The 19,007-nt window shown below is 51.8% G+C and overlaps 1 protein-coding gene across 1 annotated transcript; it reads right to left on the bottom strand.

The window, feature by feature from the left end:
- Positions 1-1,281: 1,281 nt before the first annotated feature.
- Positions 1,282-13,049, bottom strand: LOC126637414 (ras-like protein family member 11A-like). Its single transcript, XM_050310656.1, is given in 5 exon segments — positions 1,282-4,987; positions 8,757-8,839; positions 11,140-11,196; positions 12,531-12,551; positions 12,554-13,049. Coding segments are annotated over 5 exon segments (750 nt in total). The 5' UTR covers positions 12,675-13,049; the 3' UTR covers positions 1,282-4,519.
- Positions 13,050-19,007: the final 5,958 nt, after the last annotated feature.

The following is a 19,007-nucleotide window of genomic DNA, read 5'->3' on the forward strand; positions in this document are numbered from 1 at the left end:
TTTCGCTTGCTGAGTTAAATGAGAGCAAAGGCATGAATGGAGAGGGAGAGAGGGCTCTGGTGAGAGCAGGGTGGGGGAGTTACCACGGGAAGAGTCTTGCTTTGTCTCCACTGCTGATAGATTGGATCATCTTCTCTAGCCCCACTGTCCCTGCCTTTGAGGCTTCTGAAGTGAAAGTGGAGATCTTTTCTTACATTAATGACATGGTTTTCCTGTGCTGGCCCCAGAGGAGACAGGCCCTGCTCAGAGCAGGCTGGGAATGCCCCAAAGCTCAAAATGAGCAAAGTGTGTCTGTGTCCTGCTGTTCCAGGGGCTGTGCTGGCCCTGCACACAGCTCTGCCACGGGCAGGGGGTCCTGACCCCAAATCTGCTTCCTTGCCAGGGGGCAGAGGAAATCCAGCAGGAGCAATCAGCTGGCAGCCTTCCAGCTTGCCTTGGAAAACAAGGATGGATTCCTGGTCCAGCCCGGGTTCAGCTGGATGCCTCAGGAAGTCACTCTGCATTTACAGCTGACACAGTCCTGGGAGCAGCCAGGTGCCTGGGGACAAACACTCCTGTCTGAGCTGGTCCCTGCAAGCAGGCTCTGAATTTGCTGTTCTGAACCTCTGCTTCAGTGGCAGAGTGGGATCCAAACAGCTCGGTTTTTAAGGAGTGCAGGAGCAAGATGTGACCTCAGCTGTTGATGTTTCAGCTCTCCCTGCTGCAATCTGGGCAGTTCCTTTCCTTCTCGTGGCTGACCCTCTCCTGGGGGTTGTGACAGGAGTGTCCACACCCTCCCCTCACCTGTGGGCACAGCCACTCCAGTCAGAGATCTGGCCCAGAGCAGCAGCCAAGTCACAGCAAGAGTTAAAAACACAGTCCGACATTCCCACGTCCCAGGTCCCACCGTATTTCCGTGGGGAACCAATGGAGATGTGTGAGAAATGCAGCTGTCAGGGACAAGGCAGAAAATAACCATTTACAAACACCCCCAGTGGCTGCCAGGGCTGCTGTGCCTGTCGGTGCCAGCGCTCAGCTCATCCAGGTCCTGCCACAGCTGGTCCTTCCTGTCACTTCTCCCACTTTTGATTCCATCCTTGGGCAGCACAGCTGAGCTCTGTGCACACCTCGAGGGAGGTGCCTGGGCTGGTGGCTGCTGGAAAGACAATTAATTACAAAGGAGAGGGCTTTGAGCTCCTCTGATTATTTGCTCAGCTGTGTCACCCTGGGGCGAGCCACTCTGCTGCTTGGTGCCCAAGCAAACCCAGCTGTAAAGCATCTTGAAAACCAGATGGTGCACAAGGTTTAAAATGCTCAGGAGAATGATGAGGGATGGAGGAAGAAAATTAAAAAAAAAAAAAAAAGAAAAAAGAGGAGTTCTCCAGCTCTTGCTGCCTGTGGGACTAATCTGGACTGAATCGATGTGACTGAGAAGAGAACTTGCTTTGATATCCAGAAAAACACCCCACACTCTCAAACCTTTATTCCCCTTTCCTCTCTTGATTTTATGTCAAGTACCTTCTCTCTCTGCAGGGTTAATCCAAACCTTCAGTGAATCCATGTTTTTCCCTGGCAGCCTGAAGTTTCTAATTCAGGAGCAGGTTCTACATGACTAAACTTTGATCTCTTGCATGATTATTTTTAGGCACCTCATTCCACAGCATTCTTTTCTCCCTGCTTTTCCTGCTGCCTCCAGTGGCACAGGGATGTTCTGGGGCTCAAGTCCTGCCCCCCAAAATAAATTCTGAGCTTTATTGCCCTCTGCAGATGGTAAATCCTGGCTTCAAAGCAATGGCAGAGCCCTCCAGGATTTGTGTCCAACAAAGGAAACGCTGCCGTTCCTGTGGCACAAGAAATGTTGGCCACATGTTTGTATTTAAGAGGAGACTTTAAGTGTTTCAATATTTTTTGGCTTTAGCTAAAATGTAGCGTTTTTTTCCCCCAGGGGAATGTGGGGATTCTTCCTTATGTAAGGAATATCTGTGTGTGCTTCCAAAGCAGGGTGTCTGAGACTGTAAGAAGGGAAACCAATATATTCTAGTCCAGTGTAAACAAGGAATATTGAAAGATGGGAGACATACAGGAGCCATTTTATCCACCACTCAGGAAATACCCTGCATGGTTTTATTAATCACTAATGAAAGTAAAACACTGACAGGTTTGAAACTGGATGAACTTTCTTCCGAGATAAGAAAGGGTTAGAGCTGAAGGAGTGAGCTGCAAACAGCTCTCATGGGCTGGAGCACCAAAGTCTCTTGGGCTTTGATGAAAAAAAAAAACACCAGCAAATTGTCTTCAGCACATTTAGCCTTGTTACACAGTGCTGGGATGGCAAAATACTTAATTGCCATTCAAAACTGGTGATCATTTTTCCAATGGAAAGGCACTTCAGCCTGTGTGTCTCTGCAAACTGCTCTGTTTCATGGTGTTGAATCTTTGGGTTCAATATTTGACCTATTGAATCTTTAGATTCAATATTTGAGCTGTGCTATCAGTGACTTAAAACATTGACACTCTGGGCCATAAATACCATTCCAAAGTGCCCGTGGTGATTACTGACACTGCCCAACCATCAGACTGCTCATTAACCATCACCCAAAGCAGAAACCCCCTGACATCCCCCGAGACCCCCTTTGGGGGAACTTGCCTTTCCTTCTCCCACCACCGCTTGAAACCGAATTTAAAAACAGGTGCAGGTCGTCTGTGGGAATAAAAGAATTTCAAATTACTAAGAACTCAAGGGCCAGCTGTAGGAAACAATAAATAAACCAGAAGGTGAGCTGTAGATGAAGCCAATCCAGGTGATCAGAGTTGTCTGATGTGGGGCCACAAAAAAAATACAAAATGCATTTCCAAGCCCTGGGCTCCACAAATGCTCATCAGACTCAATTTACAGCTGTGCTGCTCAGGATGAGTAGAAGGTTGATTTAGCTCAGCATTTCCAGCTGAAAGTGCAGCTGGGAGTGTTTCTGTACACCCAGCAAAGCTGGGCTTCCCTTCTGTGTCCCTGAGTGTAAATCACCCAGCTCCACGTCCTGGGGGTTGCTCCTGTGGGTCTGTTTGAAGGCAGGGTCGTTCCATCAGCAATTTTACCTGGTCCAAGCCCCTCTCACCACAAGCAGGATGATGGAAGTTCCTGTTGTTGCTGCTGGTCCCATAAACCAGGGCAGCCCATGGGATACAGCTTCAAATCCTTGGAATGCTGGCACTGCCACTGAAGTGTGTGTTCACATCATCTGGGTGCTCTGGGAGGGATCCAGGGAGCTCTGGTCTCCAGCAAAACAACAAAATCAGGAATTCACCAAGCCAGAAATGTCAGGCATCATAAAACCCTTTCTTCCTTAAAAAAACCCAACAAACCTAATGATTTGCACATACTTCACTTGAGGGCCTTGTTTCTTTAAAACAGCATCTTGAAGTCTAACCAGATTGGGGAAAACAAAAAGTTCAGTAGTTTGGGGTGACCTCCTTGCTCTTGATCAATACAGTCCATTTTGGGGCAGGTTTTAAACCATCTGTTTGTCCCTCCCTTGCTGCCACGTAGGAAACCTTCAGAAAAATGAGAAGTGTGAGAAACTGCCTGCAAAATGCTGCTCCAAGGATGTGTTTTGCCCAGATAATCACTTTCAGAAACAGTCAACATGCTTTTAAAGGGAAATAATCCGGAAAAATAGTGATTTAAAAAAAAGCTCCCTTTGAAGGTTGAGGCTTGCATTTGAACAAATCTCTCCCCAAGTTTCTAAGAACACTTTATAAACTGCCATTTAGAAACTTTCAGTTACTACTTTTCACTATTTATACTCTTCATTGACGTTTTGCCTTTATTTTCCACTCTGGTGACCAAACAAATCTGGTGCCTTTTGCTTGCTCAGTCCAGTTCACGCCGCTCTCCTCATGTCCTGCTGCAGTTCATGGCCTGTGTTTGGCAACACCACCATCCCCAAGAGAAGGCACATCTCTTAAGAGCAGGATTTAATCACTTTTATTAATGAAATCCACTTCTGAAGACTAAACCGTTTGACTGTGCCCCTTTCAGAATGGAAATAACTGGGGACAAAACCTTTTTTTTTAAAATCACAGTTTGCAAATTCTTGCCTCAAAGAGCAAATTCTGTGAGTTCCTCTGCACACCCAGTGAGTTCTGTGAGTTCCTTTACAGACCCAGTGAGTTCTGCAGGTTCCTTTACAGACCCAGTGAGTTCTGTGAGTTCCTTTGCAGACCCAGTGAGTTCTGCAGGTTCCTTTGCAGACCCAGTGAGTTCTGTAGGTTCCTTTGCACAGCCAGTGAGTTCTGTAGGTCCCTTTGCACAGCCAGTGAGTTCTGTAGGTCCCTTTGCACAACCAGTGAGTTCTGTAGGTCCCTTTGCACAGCCAGTGAGTTCTGTAGGTCCCTTTGCAGACCCAGTGAGTTCTGCAGGTTCCTTTGCAGAGCGAGCCTGGGTTTTTTGGTGAAGTTGTGAAGACCAGGCCGAAGAGCCTCTCCCACAACGCGAACTGTTCCAGCTCGCTGCCTTTCTGTGGAAACCATTCGCCGTGGCCCCTCAGAGGGCGGTGGCAGACTTCCCTTTGGAGCTCAGGGCCTGTTTCAAGCGCCTCTTCAGGTCCTGCATGTTGGGGGACTTGGGCCGGACGAGGTGGAGGCCGCGGCGCTTCTCTCCGTTGCAGCTGCCGATGATCCTGCTGAGCTCCTGGCACAGCTGCCGGAAGGCCTCGTGCACGGCCTCGCAGCTCTCCCGCGCCGACACCTCGTGGTAGGAGCCCCCCAGCTCCCCGGCCAGCTGCAGCCCCTCGGAGGAGGACACCTGCCTGGCACGCAGGAGGTCGCCCTTGTTGGCCACGAGCAGCAGGGGGATGTTGGCGTGCGGGTGGATCCTGCGGATGTGCTGGTGCAGCGGGCGCAGCACGCGGTAGCTCTCGTAGTCCGTGATGGAGTAGACGAAGACGAAGCCGTCGGCCCAGTAGATGGAGCGGTTTATCTGCTCCTGGCAGCAGATGCTGTCGCTGTCGTCCTGTGCCAAAGCAACAGGGAGTTAGGGGAGTGGGTAGAGACCTCTCAGTCGTAGCAGGGCCAGGGGACATCCAGTCACACTGGGCTGGGGGGGCTCAGCCTGCAGAAAAGGAGGCTCAGGAGGGACCTTCTGGCTCTGCAACTCCCTGACAGGAGGGGGGAGCCGGGGGGGGGTTGGGCTCTGCTCCCAGGGAACAGGGACAGGAGGAGAGGGAACGGCCTCAGCTGTGCCAGGGGAGGGGCAGGTGGGACAGCAGGAGGAATTTCTCCCTGGAAAGGATGATCAGGCACCTTGGGGCTGCCCAGGGAGGGGGTGGAGTCCCCACCCCTGGTGGTGTCCAAGGAAGGACTGGATGTAGCTGTGGGCTGGGGGACAAGGTGGGGATGGGGCACAGGGTGGACTGGATGGTCTCAGAACCTTTTCCAACCTCAGTGACTGTGATTCTGTGAACATCAGCAGCAAGGAGGAGTGGAGAGGGGTCAGAGCAAATTGGTTGAAAAGAAGAGAACAGCCAAAACACTGCTGTTGGAAAGTTTGCCCTGTGTTCCACTGTACCAAACCCATCAGAAATTCACTCTGATATTGTGGATAAAACTGTCCTGGGCACATGAAGGGCATTATAAAATTCATCAGGCTTGGCACAAAGTGGTCCCCCAAGGTGTGTCTTAGGGCTTTTTCCAATCCTTTATTCAGTCTCCATGGACAGAGATAATTCTCACTAACTCTGGTGAAGCCTGACAGGTTTCCCTGCCTCACCCATCTCCAGACAGACCAAAGCATTTGAAAAGGCAATTTTTTAATGAAGAACCAATGCCAGGAACTGGCAATGAGGTGAAATGTCCCTGCTGATGGGCAGAGCAGCCACGGGTTCACATCATTTTTTGCTGGTCACACATTTGCTCAGCCCATCCCCATCCTACTCAGCCACAACAATGCCCAGCACCGGGAACAGAAAGCTGAATGGGACACGGTGGGGCTTGCAAACAGCTCAGCTCACTTTTCAAGATGAGGCTTTTTCCAGCTAATCCTCTGCCCTTTGTTATCCCTGCTGGCTGGGTCCAGGGAGATCCCTGCTGCAGCCACTGCCTGCCTGCTTGGTGTGGAAGGACTCCCATTCCTGCCAATATTACAGGATTTCTGGAACTCTGGCATTGCTTTCATATCCAGCAAGGCACCAAGAATATTCTGTATTCAGCTCTTGACGAACCTGGTAGGAATTAGAGGTCTTTTGGGGTGGGTTCAACACTATAAATACAGAGCCCAAACTTCTATTATTGTTGCTGAATTCCACTCAAGAAATTTCCATCAACTATTAGAGCATATGCTCCATTACCTACAGATTAAATATCTGCAATTGACTCCATTATTTACAGATTAAATGCCCTTCTCACTCCCCCCAGAGCCCCTGCCACCCCCAGCCCAGCCCGGGGATGAGGAGGGTGCTCCCTCCCAGCCCTGCCGCGGGTCAGTGAGGGCAGGCTGTGGGAAGAAGGGCAATTTGCGCTGTTGATGTCTGGGCTGTCTCCAGGGTGGGGATAATGAACCCCTCTCCACGGCCTGGAAGCCTCTTTTCACCAGCAAACTCCTTTCACGGCGAGTATAAAAAGCGCTAATTGCGCTGGCAGGCGTTTGGAAAGGGCTGGGAGGGGTGGGAAGGGTTGGGAGGGGGTGGGAAGGGTTTGGGGGAGGTGGAAAGGGTTGGGAGGGGGTGGCCGTTCGGGGAGCCCCAATGAGCACAAACTCTCCCTTACCCCGGCTCGGCCCACCCGGAGGGAGAGGGATGGATAATCCCGAGAGGAATGCTTTATTCGGGAAAATCAAAGGCTAATGGGCTACTTTTTAAATGGAAATCGCCTCTCCAGAATGGGGTTTGAACACACACACACAGCCGTTTGCATGTACAGAGCAGCGCTGGATCACCCAGCAAAGCCCTCATCTGCTTGCTTCTCTCTCTCTCTTAAACATCAACGTTTCTGGTGGCTTGAATCCCGAGGGATTCCACGTGACTTCCTCCTGGAACACTGTCCTCAGCCTGCAGAGTGCAAGAAGCTCTCTTCCCTAAGGATTTTAACCAAAAATCCAACCTATTCTCCATCTCAACCAGCCCTGTTAGGGAACAGTCCCTCCAGTTGCCTCAGATGCACCATTTGATGCAAGCAGAGCCAGCTGAGATAAGGGTGCCTGTGGGAACTGCTGGGACAGTGACACCTTTGACTGGGACAGAGGAAGTGAAACTCTTTCCTAACTAAGGTCAAGTCGTGCCTGACTAAGGAACCTCAGCTGCTGGCAAGGCTTTAGTGGAGCTCTGGGTACAGTCACTGAACTGTAGGGCACAGTCTGAATCAGAAGAGGAAAACCAGACAATAACATATATCTGGTCTGAAAGAGGCAATTAAAATTCAATCATTCCACTCCCTCCTTTCTCCCTGGGACAGAACCCAGAGGGGGTTCCTGTGTGAAGGGGTCACAGGCAGCCCCAGCTGTGCCCAATCCCCACCCACAGCTCCTGCCTCGCCAAGCTGGCAAAGGGCCTTTGTGCTGGGAAGTCCCACTTGAACATCTGCAGCACTTCCACAGCAGCTTTTGTTTGCTTTTTAGTGCCCAGAGCAAATGAGGGCTCCTCTCTTCCCTCTGTGTCCCCCCAAGGCAGCAGAGTGTGGAACTTCATCAAAGCTTTCTGCTTAATCCGCTTCCACTCGTGGGAGAAGCTGGAAGTGGGGACTGACGCTGGGGGAGCTCTGCATGCCCAGGATGGAGCAGTTCCACAGCCCAGAAAGGCACCCCTGGGGCTGGGCAGCTCAGCCAAGGGGTACAGAGCTGTCCAGAGCAGCCTGAAAGAGCAGCAGACAAGGTAGTGTGCCCATCAGACGTGTGTTTGGCCAAGTTTCAGTTTAGACTGAGGGCAAGGGCACACCAGGAAGATTAGGCTTGGTGGTGGAAAGAGAAAACCTGGTTTTATCACGACATCTCAGCTGTTCTATAGGAGTTACTGCTCTCATGAGATTCTCACTGTTCATATAAAACCAAATTTCACTGCATTTCCTGCTGCTTTGACCCCATTTTCATCCTCCTGTTCTGCATGTGAAGCAGATCTTCAAGGAAAGACACACTGATCTTAAATCCTGCTTGGAAAAACATTCCTAGAGACAGGTTCCTAGTGAAATACAAAATCTAGAATATCACAGAATCATTAATGTTGGAAAAGACCTCTAAGAGCCTCGGGTCCAACAGAATATCTAAAACACTGATAGAAACAGGGGTGTAGATAAAGGCCAACACCTTAAAAATAAGGAATTAATTAAAAGCAAGGCAAGGAAACCAGTGAAAAGCACTGGAAATGACACCTGCTGGGAGGCCTCTCCCCTTGGAAAGAAACACTTTCCTGTATCAGAGACACTCTGGGTGTGTCCCAAGGTCTGAGCTGAGCCAGCTGGGCCTCTGGGCAGGTGAATTTTCTGCCTTGTGGGGACAGAAACCATTTGAGAGGAAATAAAATACCCAAGGAGTTGGCAGGAACGAGCCAGGTTGTGCTTTTCCTGCTGTTTAATCTTGGGGAGCACTGATGTGTTTGAAACAGGTTTGGGTTAACTCTGACTTGCTCTTAGAGGAGCCTGATTTGACCACTGCAGGGCTCGTTCTGAGGGGCTTCAGGTACCCCCACCAGTCCTGGGTTCAGGCCCAGGTGCTTTCCTGCTGCCATGGGAGGTCACTTGGAGATGGAACAACCCTGGGACAACGACTGTGTGGAAAAGCACCGAGCAGATTTTACCTCCAGTGAGACAAAGGGAGTGTCCTGCACCTGCAGGGAGATCTGCTCCCCGTCGATGGTGAACTTCCTGGAGTACAGAGCACCTGGTGGGAGAGGAAGGTGGTGAGTCAGGGACTGGAGCAAAGAAGAGAGCACAGAAAGGCAAAAGGGAACTGTTGGAAGGCAGGAGTTTGTAGGATGTGGAGCTGTTGGGAGGCAGGAGTTTGTAGGATATGGACCTGTTGGGAGGCAGGAGTTTGTAGGATGTGGAGCTGCCTGCAGGGAAGTGAGTGGCCCTGCAGGGGTTGTTGGCTCAGTGAGGGGGGTTGTGTTTGCTGGGGGATGTTTTGGATGGACAGCCAGGATGGGGGCTGGGAAAGAAGCTCTTTGTACTGAATCAAATCCTCCAAGTGGGGACATAAATCCCAGTCAGGGTTCACCCCCTATTATCCACTTCATAAAATGTGAGCTGCACTTGTATTTCATCTCAAACCAAGATATCCAGGGGGTGTCTGTAAGAGGAGTGAGCTGCTTCCCACTGCATTTTTCTGAGTGTCTTTAAAAAAGAAAAGCATTCTAGTTTGGGACAGTGAGTGAGTGTATCCAAACCACCCAGATGCTCTTTGGGATTGGCATGATTTTAGCAGAGTTTGGTAGAAATCCCCAAAGACTGGACACTTTGAACCTGACCTGTGGTTAATCTGGATGGCACATGTTCAGGGCCAAGTGCCAGTTCAGACCATTCGGGACTGACCTGGCTCCAATAAAACCATCACTAATCTGGCCTGGAACTCAGTTTTGTTACCAGAGTGGGAGTTAAGTGACAGTGAAAATGTAGGTCTTGACCTTCTGAAATATCTGTGGCTGTGACAAGAACAACTTCAGAGGTTGATGCCATCAGGATTGCTCTGTAGAACTCAACACAAGGCACGGGGATGTGTTCAGAAGTGCTTTCTCCACAGCTGGGGGGCACAGCCCTGCTGTCTGCCCCAAGCACAACACCACTGCTGCCTCTGCATCTCCAGCACAGAGGAATGCCAGCTGCTGCAGAGTCACACTAACAGGGAGGTCAGCTAGTGACAAGGATGCTGCTGAAAATCATCTTTGTTTCAGGGAAACAAGTGGTTTTATTCCAGTGGCAAAGGGTCTGAGCCCACAGAAACATTTACAATACAGGAGAATTTAGCACCTGAATCCAAAGTGTTTTAATATGGACTATGAGGGGATCTAGCCCTTGTGGGGTTTATTTTGGGCTTTTCAAACAGGTCAGATCTTAAGCTGAAATGATGGCACTGTTTTATGGGAAGCAAGAGCAGCCAACATGTCGTTCCTGTCATGACCAAAGAGCAGGTTCTGCACACCCAGCCCTTGCTCTGGTACCCAAGGAAGGACAACAGGGCTGAGTGATCCCAAATCCACTGCCACCTGTTTCTTTTCCTGGCATATTCAGCTCTTCTCCAGCAAGGCTGTTGGGCTGGGAGCTTAATGAGGAAAGCATGTGGTTCCCAGCAATGGCTCTGGCAGGAATCCACTGCACAGCTCGGTCTGATTTGATGAACAACCTCCCCGAGAAGGGATGAGGGAACAGGAAGGGAAACAGAGCAGCCAAGCACCAGGGTTACCCGGGGTCAGCGAGGGGGAGCCGTCAGGAGGAGCTTTCACATTGTATTTCATCAGACAGGCAGAGATCAAAGGTGTCTTGTGCTGCTCCCTCTTTCCTGCTCCTCATCCCGAGTTCTGCAGGCAGCTCCACAGTGAAGCAACCGCTGCTTGGAATGCTGTCCACCTTCACCCAAACACTGAGCTGGGTGTGCCAGCAGGAGTGAGCACAGGGGACCTGATCCATCCTACAAAACCAGCCCAATCAGTCCCATTCCTTGGAACAGAGGCTGTGAATGAAACGTTTCCCAGGAGCACACCCTCTGGGTGCCAGTGTTAAACAAGGAATGAATGGTCACTTGGCTTATCTGATGGAAAGAAGACTTCAGTTTGGAAGTCTCCCTGGTCACAACCACCTCTGATAAAAGGGAATGCACAGAAAAACTCCTGAACTGCGTTTGATACCCTTTGGAATCGCTCTGGCTTCCCTGGGGTTCTGGGGAGAGCAGCATTGTGTTTCCATGGTCTAGTTATTCCTTGAGTCTGTGTTTTAATATAGATATGTCCCCAAGCAAACCTTTTACTCTGATCCTTTTCCATCGAGTAGGAAAAAAAAAAATAGCTGAAAGGATCATAAATAATGAGCCTTTGATTTACTGCTCTCATAGCTCAGGGCTATTAACTGAAAATATGCACCTTATGGACATCTAACACTGCCTGGCTCTCCTGCAACATGCACCAGTCACTACACAGAGGAGATTTATTTTCCAACTTTCTGCAGTCCTGCTGGAGAGAGCAAACTCACCAGTGTTGGCTTCATAGTCCCCAATAAATCTCTTCGTGAGAAAACGCACGACCAGGGCTGGAAAACAATGACAAAAACATGGCCCTTAATGGGAACCAAAACCAGTCTGTGCACAACACGTGGGGCATCTTACTGGGAGCACCAGCCTCGTGTGAAACCCAGGCAACCTCTGGGCTGCTCACATTTTACTCTGCAAATGCTTCTCTGGGCACTCACAGGGGAGGGGCTGGGGCCAGGCTGTGGTACCTGAGCCAGAGCTTTTCCCAGCTTGTGTTGGAAGGGAGCCCTTGGCTCGTGTGGCTGCTCAGGGTGGGACACAGAGGGTGGTTCCTTGTGACTGGAGGTAAAACAGCCTGTGCTTTGCTCTGAAATAATGCAGAAAAGCACTAACAAGCCAGCAGACTGCAAGCAGTCCAAGCACCACCCTTGTCTCCTGTGTCACAGGAGAGGGGAGGTTGATGGATGGGGTGGTTCTTCCTGGGCTTAAAAACCCTCCTGAAACCCAGCAGCGAGATCTGCTCGCACCCGGCAAACAAGCTGCACGTGCTCTGCACACTTGTGTCTCCTGCAGCACCCTGGGCCTCCTTATTCCCTTAACCTGTGCTGCCTCTACATTGGAACACTTTCCTTTTTCTTGATGCTTTAGGACACTTAAAATCCCATCGTGGCAACAGTAACTTATATTGCTGTAGTGGATTCCTAGGAACTTGCAAGCCACTTAATTACTGGCTAAATAAAATTATTTCTTCTGCAGACAACTCTTATCACAGATTTCATTTAAAACAATATTTTTTTTTTTCTCACAGTGGTCACACTTTAGCCACCTTAGATTAAATTGCCTGTGCAATGATCTTCAACAAACTACTTAAAAATAACAGGGAAATGTGGCTGCTTCAAAGCCAAACCAATGAAGTATTTTACTGCATCCTGTGGAACCTCAGATGGAATCAATCAGATCTGGTCTTAATAACTTCTGACATCATGAACCGTATATTCAAAAGTAAAAATGCTTGTTTTAACGTGCTCATTCTACCCTCTTTCCTTTCCCTCTCCTTTTGGAAAATAATCCAGGAAGACACCTCTCCTACACTGCCGTTTGTCTGCAGAGCATAAAACATTTACAGCAGGGGGTAAGAGCCACTGGTCCCATTTTGGGGGGTTGGAAATTTAGACACGGTTCAATAATTGACACAAGCCCAGGTAGAGTCACCTGCGAGTCCCAAACTCCCAGCTCTGCGCCCTCCCCTCTCAACACGCCCCGACAGCAAATCTGCCTCGCCTTTAAAAGAAATAACAACTGCAGATGTTCAGGCTGCCCCAAGTGCCGGGGCTGGGTGTGCCCGGGGCGGGCAGAGCCCCGGCAGGGAGCGGGGTCACACCTGAGCCCTTACCTGTCTTGCCGACGCTGCTGCCCCCAGCACCACCAGCTTGATGATCTTGTTGGGCACGAGGTCCCCCACGGGGTACTCCGGGATGGGCAGCAGCAGGAAGTTAGTGGAGTACTGGGACATGGTATCCTGAGGGATGAGCCGCATGCCAGGAGTGAGCGCCGCTCCGCCCGGCCCGGGCGAGGGAAGGAGCAGAGCGGCCCCTCGGAGCCTCTTGCTGGCCCTGTGTGCTCGGGGAGAGGAGCCCTCTCATCTCCTCGGAGCAGCTTTCCCCAGGAACGCCAGAGCGCCCGGCCTCCTCTTCCCGACGGCTCCGCTCACACAGCGACTTTGGAAAGCAAAAGGGAACTTTTTGATCGGCCCCCGTGAAAACTGACTCCTCCAGCCCGCAGCCAATCACGAGGGGAAGCGGGACATTCCTGGAGCCGGGCACAGGGAGCCTGAGCCTCCATCCCCGGCTCTCCCCGCGCTGCCTCCCTCCCCACGGCCCGTGTGATGTGCTGCCTGTCCCCGGGCTCTCTGCTACCCCGACATTCCCGTGTTTCCCGGCCATCTCTGTGTGTAATTCCCCTCTCAATACCGCGGTTCTGCCTGTCCAGTTCCTTTGCGTTTTCAGTGGGCTCCAGCCCCGCTCTGTTGTTCTCCCTATTGTCCCGTTGTGTCTTGCACTGGGCCCCTTTGGAGCGCTGATGGGACACTCCTCTTCAGGAAAACAAACACGTTTTCCCCCCACACCCCCCGGGTTTTCAGGCAGTTGTGGGTTATTCCCAAATCCCGGCTGACGTGTGTGTCCTCCAGGATGCATTTGATCAGCTGGTTTACACGTGTTGTTGGTCCTAATGGCCCTCTGGAACGTGGGTCAGCATTGGGTTGGGACACTGCAGCTTCTCCAAACATGGAAAAGGGAGTTCAGGGCTGGTGACAGCCTTGGGAAGCTGAGGAAGGCCTCGGTATCCTGTGGGGTGAGCCAGACAGAGGGAGTGAAGAAAGAATGACCTGTACAGGAAAAGTGAGCATAGTTTTGGGACAGCTGGGGCTGTGAGGGATGTGGGGATGAGAGCCTGTAACTGTACACCAGTTACAATCAGCTCTCATCTCCCAGGGATAATGGGCAGGGAAGAGAAAGGGAAGAACACTGGGGAGGGAATGACCCAGATAAAGCAAAACTGCAAATAATACAAACCAGATGGAAATTCAACAACAGAAAATGTAGTTGGAGCGTTTAATCTTTGAAAGACTTCTCTGAAGGGGACTGAACGGGTAGGAGAGGCAGAGCTGCAGAGACTGCTGAGACATGGCCTGTCCTGCTGTGTGGGACACGTGGATATGAGCAGAGATAATCCACCCACAGCCCCTGGAGGTCTGGAGGGGCAGGTGTTCCCCGTGCTCTGCACACTCCTGGCAGGCAGCACTAGGCTGGGCTCACTGTGGAGAGGCTGGAGACACCAAACAGCCTCTCTGTGCCCAGCTGCTCCCACACACTGCCCTCATCCTCAGCACACACCTGAGCCCTCCCCAGCAGGGCCTGGAGGGCAGGGAGGTTGTGAGATACAACAGGAGGATGGGAAATCTTCCCAGAGCTCTGGGGACTGTCATGACCTCAGTTTCCACACCAACACCAAGAGGATGTGAACTGCCCTCTGAAAAACCCAGCTGCGGGACACAGCAGTCCAGTGAAATCAGCACAAGAATCTGAAGATTTATGGGCATGCCACTTTTCTAAGGTTCTGTTTCCCCTCTGAAAACCACTTGTGCAGCACTATTTGTGCAAGCACGGGCTGTTGTTGCTGTGACCATCACGACAGTCAGCTGAGGAAGAGGTGGGAAAAACGTCTGGAGGCCCACGCAGCTCGTGGTCCTGGGAGGGAGCCTCCAGACCCTGTGCCTTTGAGGACACGGCTCCTGTGGGGATGGTTTTCAGATTTTCCAGGGCAAATTCACTTCCAGAGACTTAAAACACTAAAGCATTAAAAAAAAAAAAAACCTTTTCCAGGAAATTTCATTCCCAGGCTGCTTTAATCTCACACAAGTTTTGTAAGAATGGGCGAAACGAGAGGAGAAACAGGAAAAAAAGCTCAAAATCTTGTGGTCAATTAACAGGGCCCTTTGAAATGTGTTCTGGAGCTGGACATGTGATGAACTGGGGATTAGCAGCGGTATGTCACAGTCTGCCTCTCCAAGGGAAGGATGCTGGAACCTTTGTTACACTCTGCTATTAAAAGCATATGTGAGTGAGTAACATAAAAGGATTCATCACAACAATCCTCCTACAAATCTAAGCAGCAATGCATCTGTCAGCTTCTAGGTGGCCACAGGAGTTTCAGCCCAGGAAGGAAAGCCAGAAAAAGAGTATTCCATATGTGCAAAGACATTCCTGGAAGAAAACACCTCTGCTGGTTGCTCCAACTGCAGCAATTCACGTCCTGCTGGGCAAGCCAAGACTGTGCCAGTGCTGAGGAGCTCCAGAAAGACCCCCCTGGAGAGAGTCAGTCAGTCACACAGAGCCTGAGCTTCGGTGTAGATCAGTGTAAGGCAGAAAAAGAACTCAAACTGTGCTTAAACAACGCTGAACTTGGATGTGGGACACGAAAACGAGGAGTCACGGTCAGGGGAGCGCAGCCCCTGCGTGAGGGGGCTGGGAGAGCTGTTTGCAGCGAGCTGAGGGATGGATGCTGCGCTGGCACGGGAGAGGAGAGGTGTGGGGGCAGCAGGGAGAGAGCAGCGGTGCGGGAAATGTTGGACTGCCGCTCTTGGCAGCTGGGAGGGCTCCTGGCTGCCTCAAACCAGTGTGAGGGCAGTGGCAGGCTGAGCGCTGGGAGCAGAGCCGCTGATTCGCAGTTCCTCTGCAACGCGGCTCAATCGGAATTCTCGGGCACCAGCCCAGGCTTCTCGTGCTTCTCCCCGAAGCTTCTTCCACTGGGGGCACAGATCTCTGTCCAGAGAGAAGGGCTTTTCTCCTCTCTGAGGAGAAATCAAAAAGCAGCATATCCTCCAAAAGTTTTATATCTCTTCTCAAGCCCCTCGTAACTTTGAGCTTCTAATTGTGAAAGAATTCAATTAAGATATGGGATCAAACCCCGAGGTTTTCAGGCCTGATCCTCATCTGATTTTCTTGATTGTCAGAACAACCTTTTCACTGAGTGAAGCCACGCAGAAGGATTCACACTCTCTGAGATTGTGTAACCGTTGGCATGTAAAATAACAATTGTTTTTAGAGGAGATTTTCATTATTTGTGCACAATAGACTTATATTTAGCTAAGAAACCCATGTTTTAAATCCAAATTCTCTTGGAAAAACAATAGCTTAAATTAGAGGGAGAATGTTTGCAAAACTGAGAGTGACTTTGGAAACATTTGGAGATTTCACAAACCACTCCCTGGGCTGCTCATGCGAAGATCTGTGCCTTTGCATGTTGTGCAGAAATTATGTTATTTCCACACCAAATTTCTTACAGATTTATTTATTGGTCTGTGTTGCTTTTGGCTCTGCTTTTATTAGATTTTTCTATTTATATTGTCGTTGGCCCTCCTACACATCTTCAGAGATGGAGCTTTCCAAAAATAAAAATATTTGCCATTGCCACAGTGCTTGTCACAGGCAGGTTTTTGTTAGGACTGGTTGTAACCCTTCCTCACGCACTGTACAGAAGGAGTGAGGGATGAGCAGAGCCAGAGCCACCTTGCAAAGATCCCAGAACACTGGGAAAAGCTTTCCCCTCCTTCTTAGCACTGCCGAAAATGAGCTTTCCTCCAAAAATCCATTTGTGATGGTTACCTTTGCCTCTGACTCACCTTTTGTGCAGTGTGTTGATGTTAGTGGGGCTTGGAGGAGGAAACAGGGGTTGTTTTGGGGCAGAAACAGTAAATGTGGCCTGGGGAAAGGCCACTTGCTTTGGCAGATGCTGAGATGTGTCCACATCCCCTGCTCCTGAATTTAATCCACCCCCCAGCTCACTGATCCTTGCAGCTCTGCCTGACCCTCTGGGTTGCAAACTTGGGGCCCAAAGGTCAGTTCTCCCCCTGCACTTCCCAAAAGCTCTGTTGTAAGCACCTCTTTGTGCTCCCTATGACCAAATACCCTCAAAGCTGGGGAAGGCAAAAGAGGAGGAGGTAAGAAAGGAGCAGAAAGGGATGTGATGTGCTCGAGGAACCAGACTTGGTGTGCCTGGCATTTCACCTTACACAGAGCCTGCCTGTGTGCAAAATGAATTCAAAACGTGTCTGTGTGCTCCAGCAGGAACCCCAGGAGATGTTCCTTGGGGACAAGGCCACCCTTTTGGCCCCACAATAATACCCAGCTCCAGGTTGTTCTGATCCCGAGGCCAAGGGGGCAGGAAACGTCCTCAGATGCTGCTGCTCCAGCCGTGATAAATCACGTTTGATTCTATGTGGGGATCTGAGAGAGATGGTCATTTAAATGTACAGTTCAGCGTGGTTAAACCCTGCTCAGATCCCACTATTCCTGTGTTTCCTGTCCCTGATTTTGGTGCCTTGCTGTTGATGGCAACCCTGTAAGGAGCACATGTCCTGTTTCACTTTTAGGACCCTCTGTAAGGAGCGGGGTTTTTTTAGGTTGCTGAACACCCTCCCTGGGGAGCCCGGGGGGGATGACGTGGAGAGCACGATGTGCAGAGGAGAACAGCGCTGCAGGCACAGACTCAAATAGAATGGAAACATCCTGGCCTCATAAAAACTCTGTGCTTTGGAAATGGAACCATCCTGCCTTCCCCACGGATATTCCCACAGGGTCAGGGCTGGGCTGTGGAAACGGCCCTGGCACTGCTGGCAGTGTGGGCAGGGAGCTCCAGCCACATCTGGACAGCCCCGTGGTTTGAGGAGGAATGTGGAATAGGAGCCAGGTCCTTCCAGGTTGGGCACAGCCTGGAGATGTGCCCCAGCCAGAGGACAAATATCCCTCCCCATCCCTGGCTTCACGAGGGACGAGCCCCTGAGGACCATTTGCTCTCAGTGGGTGCTGAGGGAAGAGCTGTATGGGGGCTCAGGAACGTTTTCCACTGCTTTCCCCCTGGGGTTACAATGGGCACTGTTGTCACTCCCAGCTCTGTGCTCTGAAAGCCTCTCTGTGACTGTGCTGGAGCAGGACACGTGGTGTGGGGCAGCACAGCGTCCCTGGGGCAGCCCCTCCGCCCCACTCCTGCCTCAGCAGTGGCAGTTCCCTCGTGCCCCAGGCTGGCCGTGGTTCCCTCCTGGCCGTGGGGCTGGTGACACTCCCCAGCTCCCCGGTTTCATCCCCCACGGGGAGGGTGCTCCCCCAGTTCCACCAGTGTCCCGTGCACTGTCCATCCCATTGGGGCCTCCACCCTGGGCCAGAGCAACGTCCCACTGGAGCCTCCAGGCCCCTGCCTGAGCCCAGGGAATCTGGGAATCACGGAATACCCTGGGTTGGAAGGGACCCACGTAGACTGTGGAATCACAGGATCACAGAATGTTACAGATTGGAAAGGACCTTAAATCCCATCTCGTTCCACCCCCTGCCATGGGCAGGGACACCTTCCACTATCCCAGGTTGCTCCAAGTCCCATCCAACCTGGCCTGGGACACTTCCAGGGATCCAGGGGCAGCCACAGCTTCTCTGGGTAACCTGTGCCAGGGCCTGCCCACCCTCACAGCCAGGAATTCCTCCCTAATATCTAAACTCAATTTCCCTTCTTTCAGCTGAATCTGTCCCCCTTGTCCTGTCACAGTTCCTGAGGAACAGTCCCTCTCCAGCTTCCCTGCAGCCCCTTCAGATCCTGGAAGGGGCTCTGAGGTCTCCACACAAGGATCATCCAGTCCAGCCCCTGGCCCTGCACAGACACCCCAACAATCCCCCATCCCTGAGAGTGTCCTGGAGCTCTGGCAGCCTCAGGGCCGTGAACTGCCCTGGGCAGCCTGTTCAGAGCCCACGGGAGCAGCTCCCACCCCACACCATCCCTGCAGTGCCCCCAGGGAACCCACCTGGGCACAGCCCCTGCAGAGCCCCGGAGCGAGGGCTCCTCAGAGATGGTGCAGGGCCTGGGCTTGAACCGTGTGAGGGCACTGAGGGCACTCCGTGTGTTCAGACTGAGGGGAGACCTCCCTGCAGTTCCAGCTGCCTGGGCAGGGGCAGAGGAGGGGCAGGACTGAGCTCTGCTCTGTGTGACAGGGACAGCCCCCAGGGAATGGCTGGAGCTGTGTCAGGGCAGGCTCAGGGTGGATCTCAGGGAAAGGTTCTTCCCCCAGAGGGTGGTGGGCACTGAACAGGCTCCCCAAGGCTGCCAGAGCTCCAGGAGGGTTTGGATGACCCTCTGGGGCACAGGAGGTGACTCCATGATCCCTGTCGGTCCCTTCCAGCCCGGGCCATTCCGGGATTCTGGAATGCCGGGCCGGTCCGGGCGGTGGGACCGTGCGGGCAGCGGAACGGTTCTGCGGGGCTGGGCGGGCGTCCCTCCCGGCCGGCGCGCTGAGCGGGTGGCGCAGCTGGCGCTGTCAGTCGCGGCC

This window comes from Myiozetetes cayanensis, unplaced genomic scaffold (genome assembly GCF_022539395.1).
Source record: "Myiozetetes cayanensis isolate MyiCay16 unplaced genomic scaffold, myiCay2020 scf15, whole genome shotgun sequence".
Classification (NCBI taxonomy): Eukaryota; Metazoa; Chordata; class Aves; order Passeriformes; family Tyrannidae; genus Myiozetetes; species Myiozetetes cayanensis.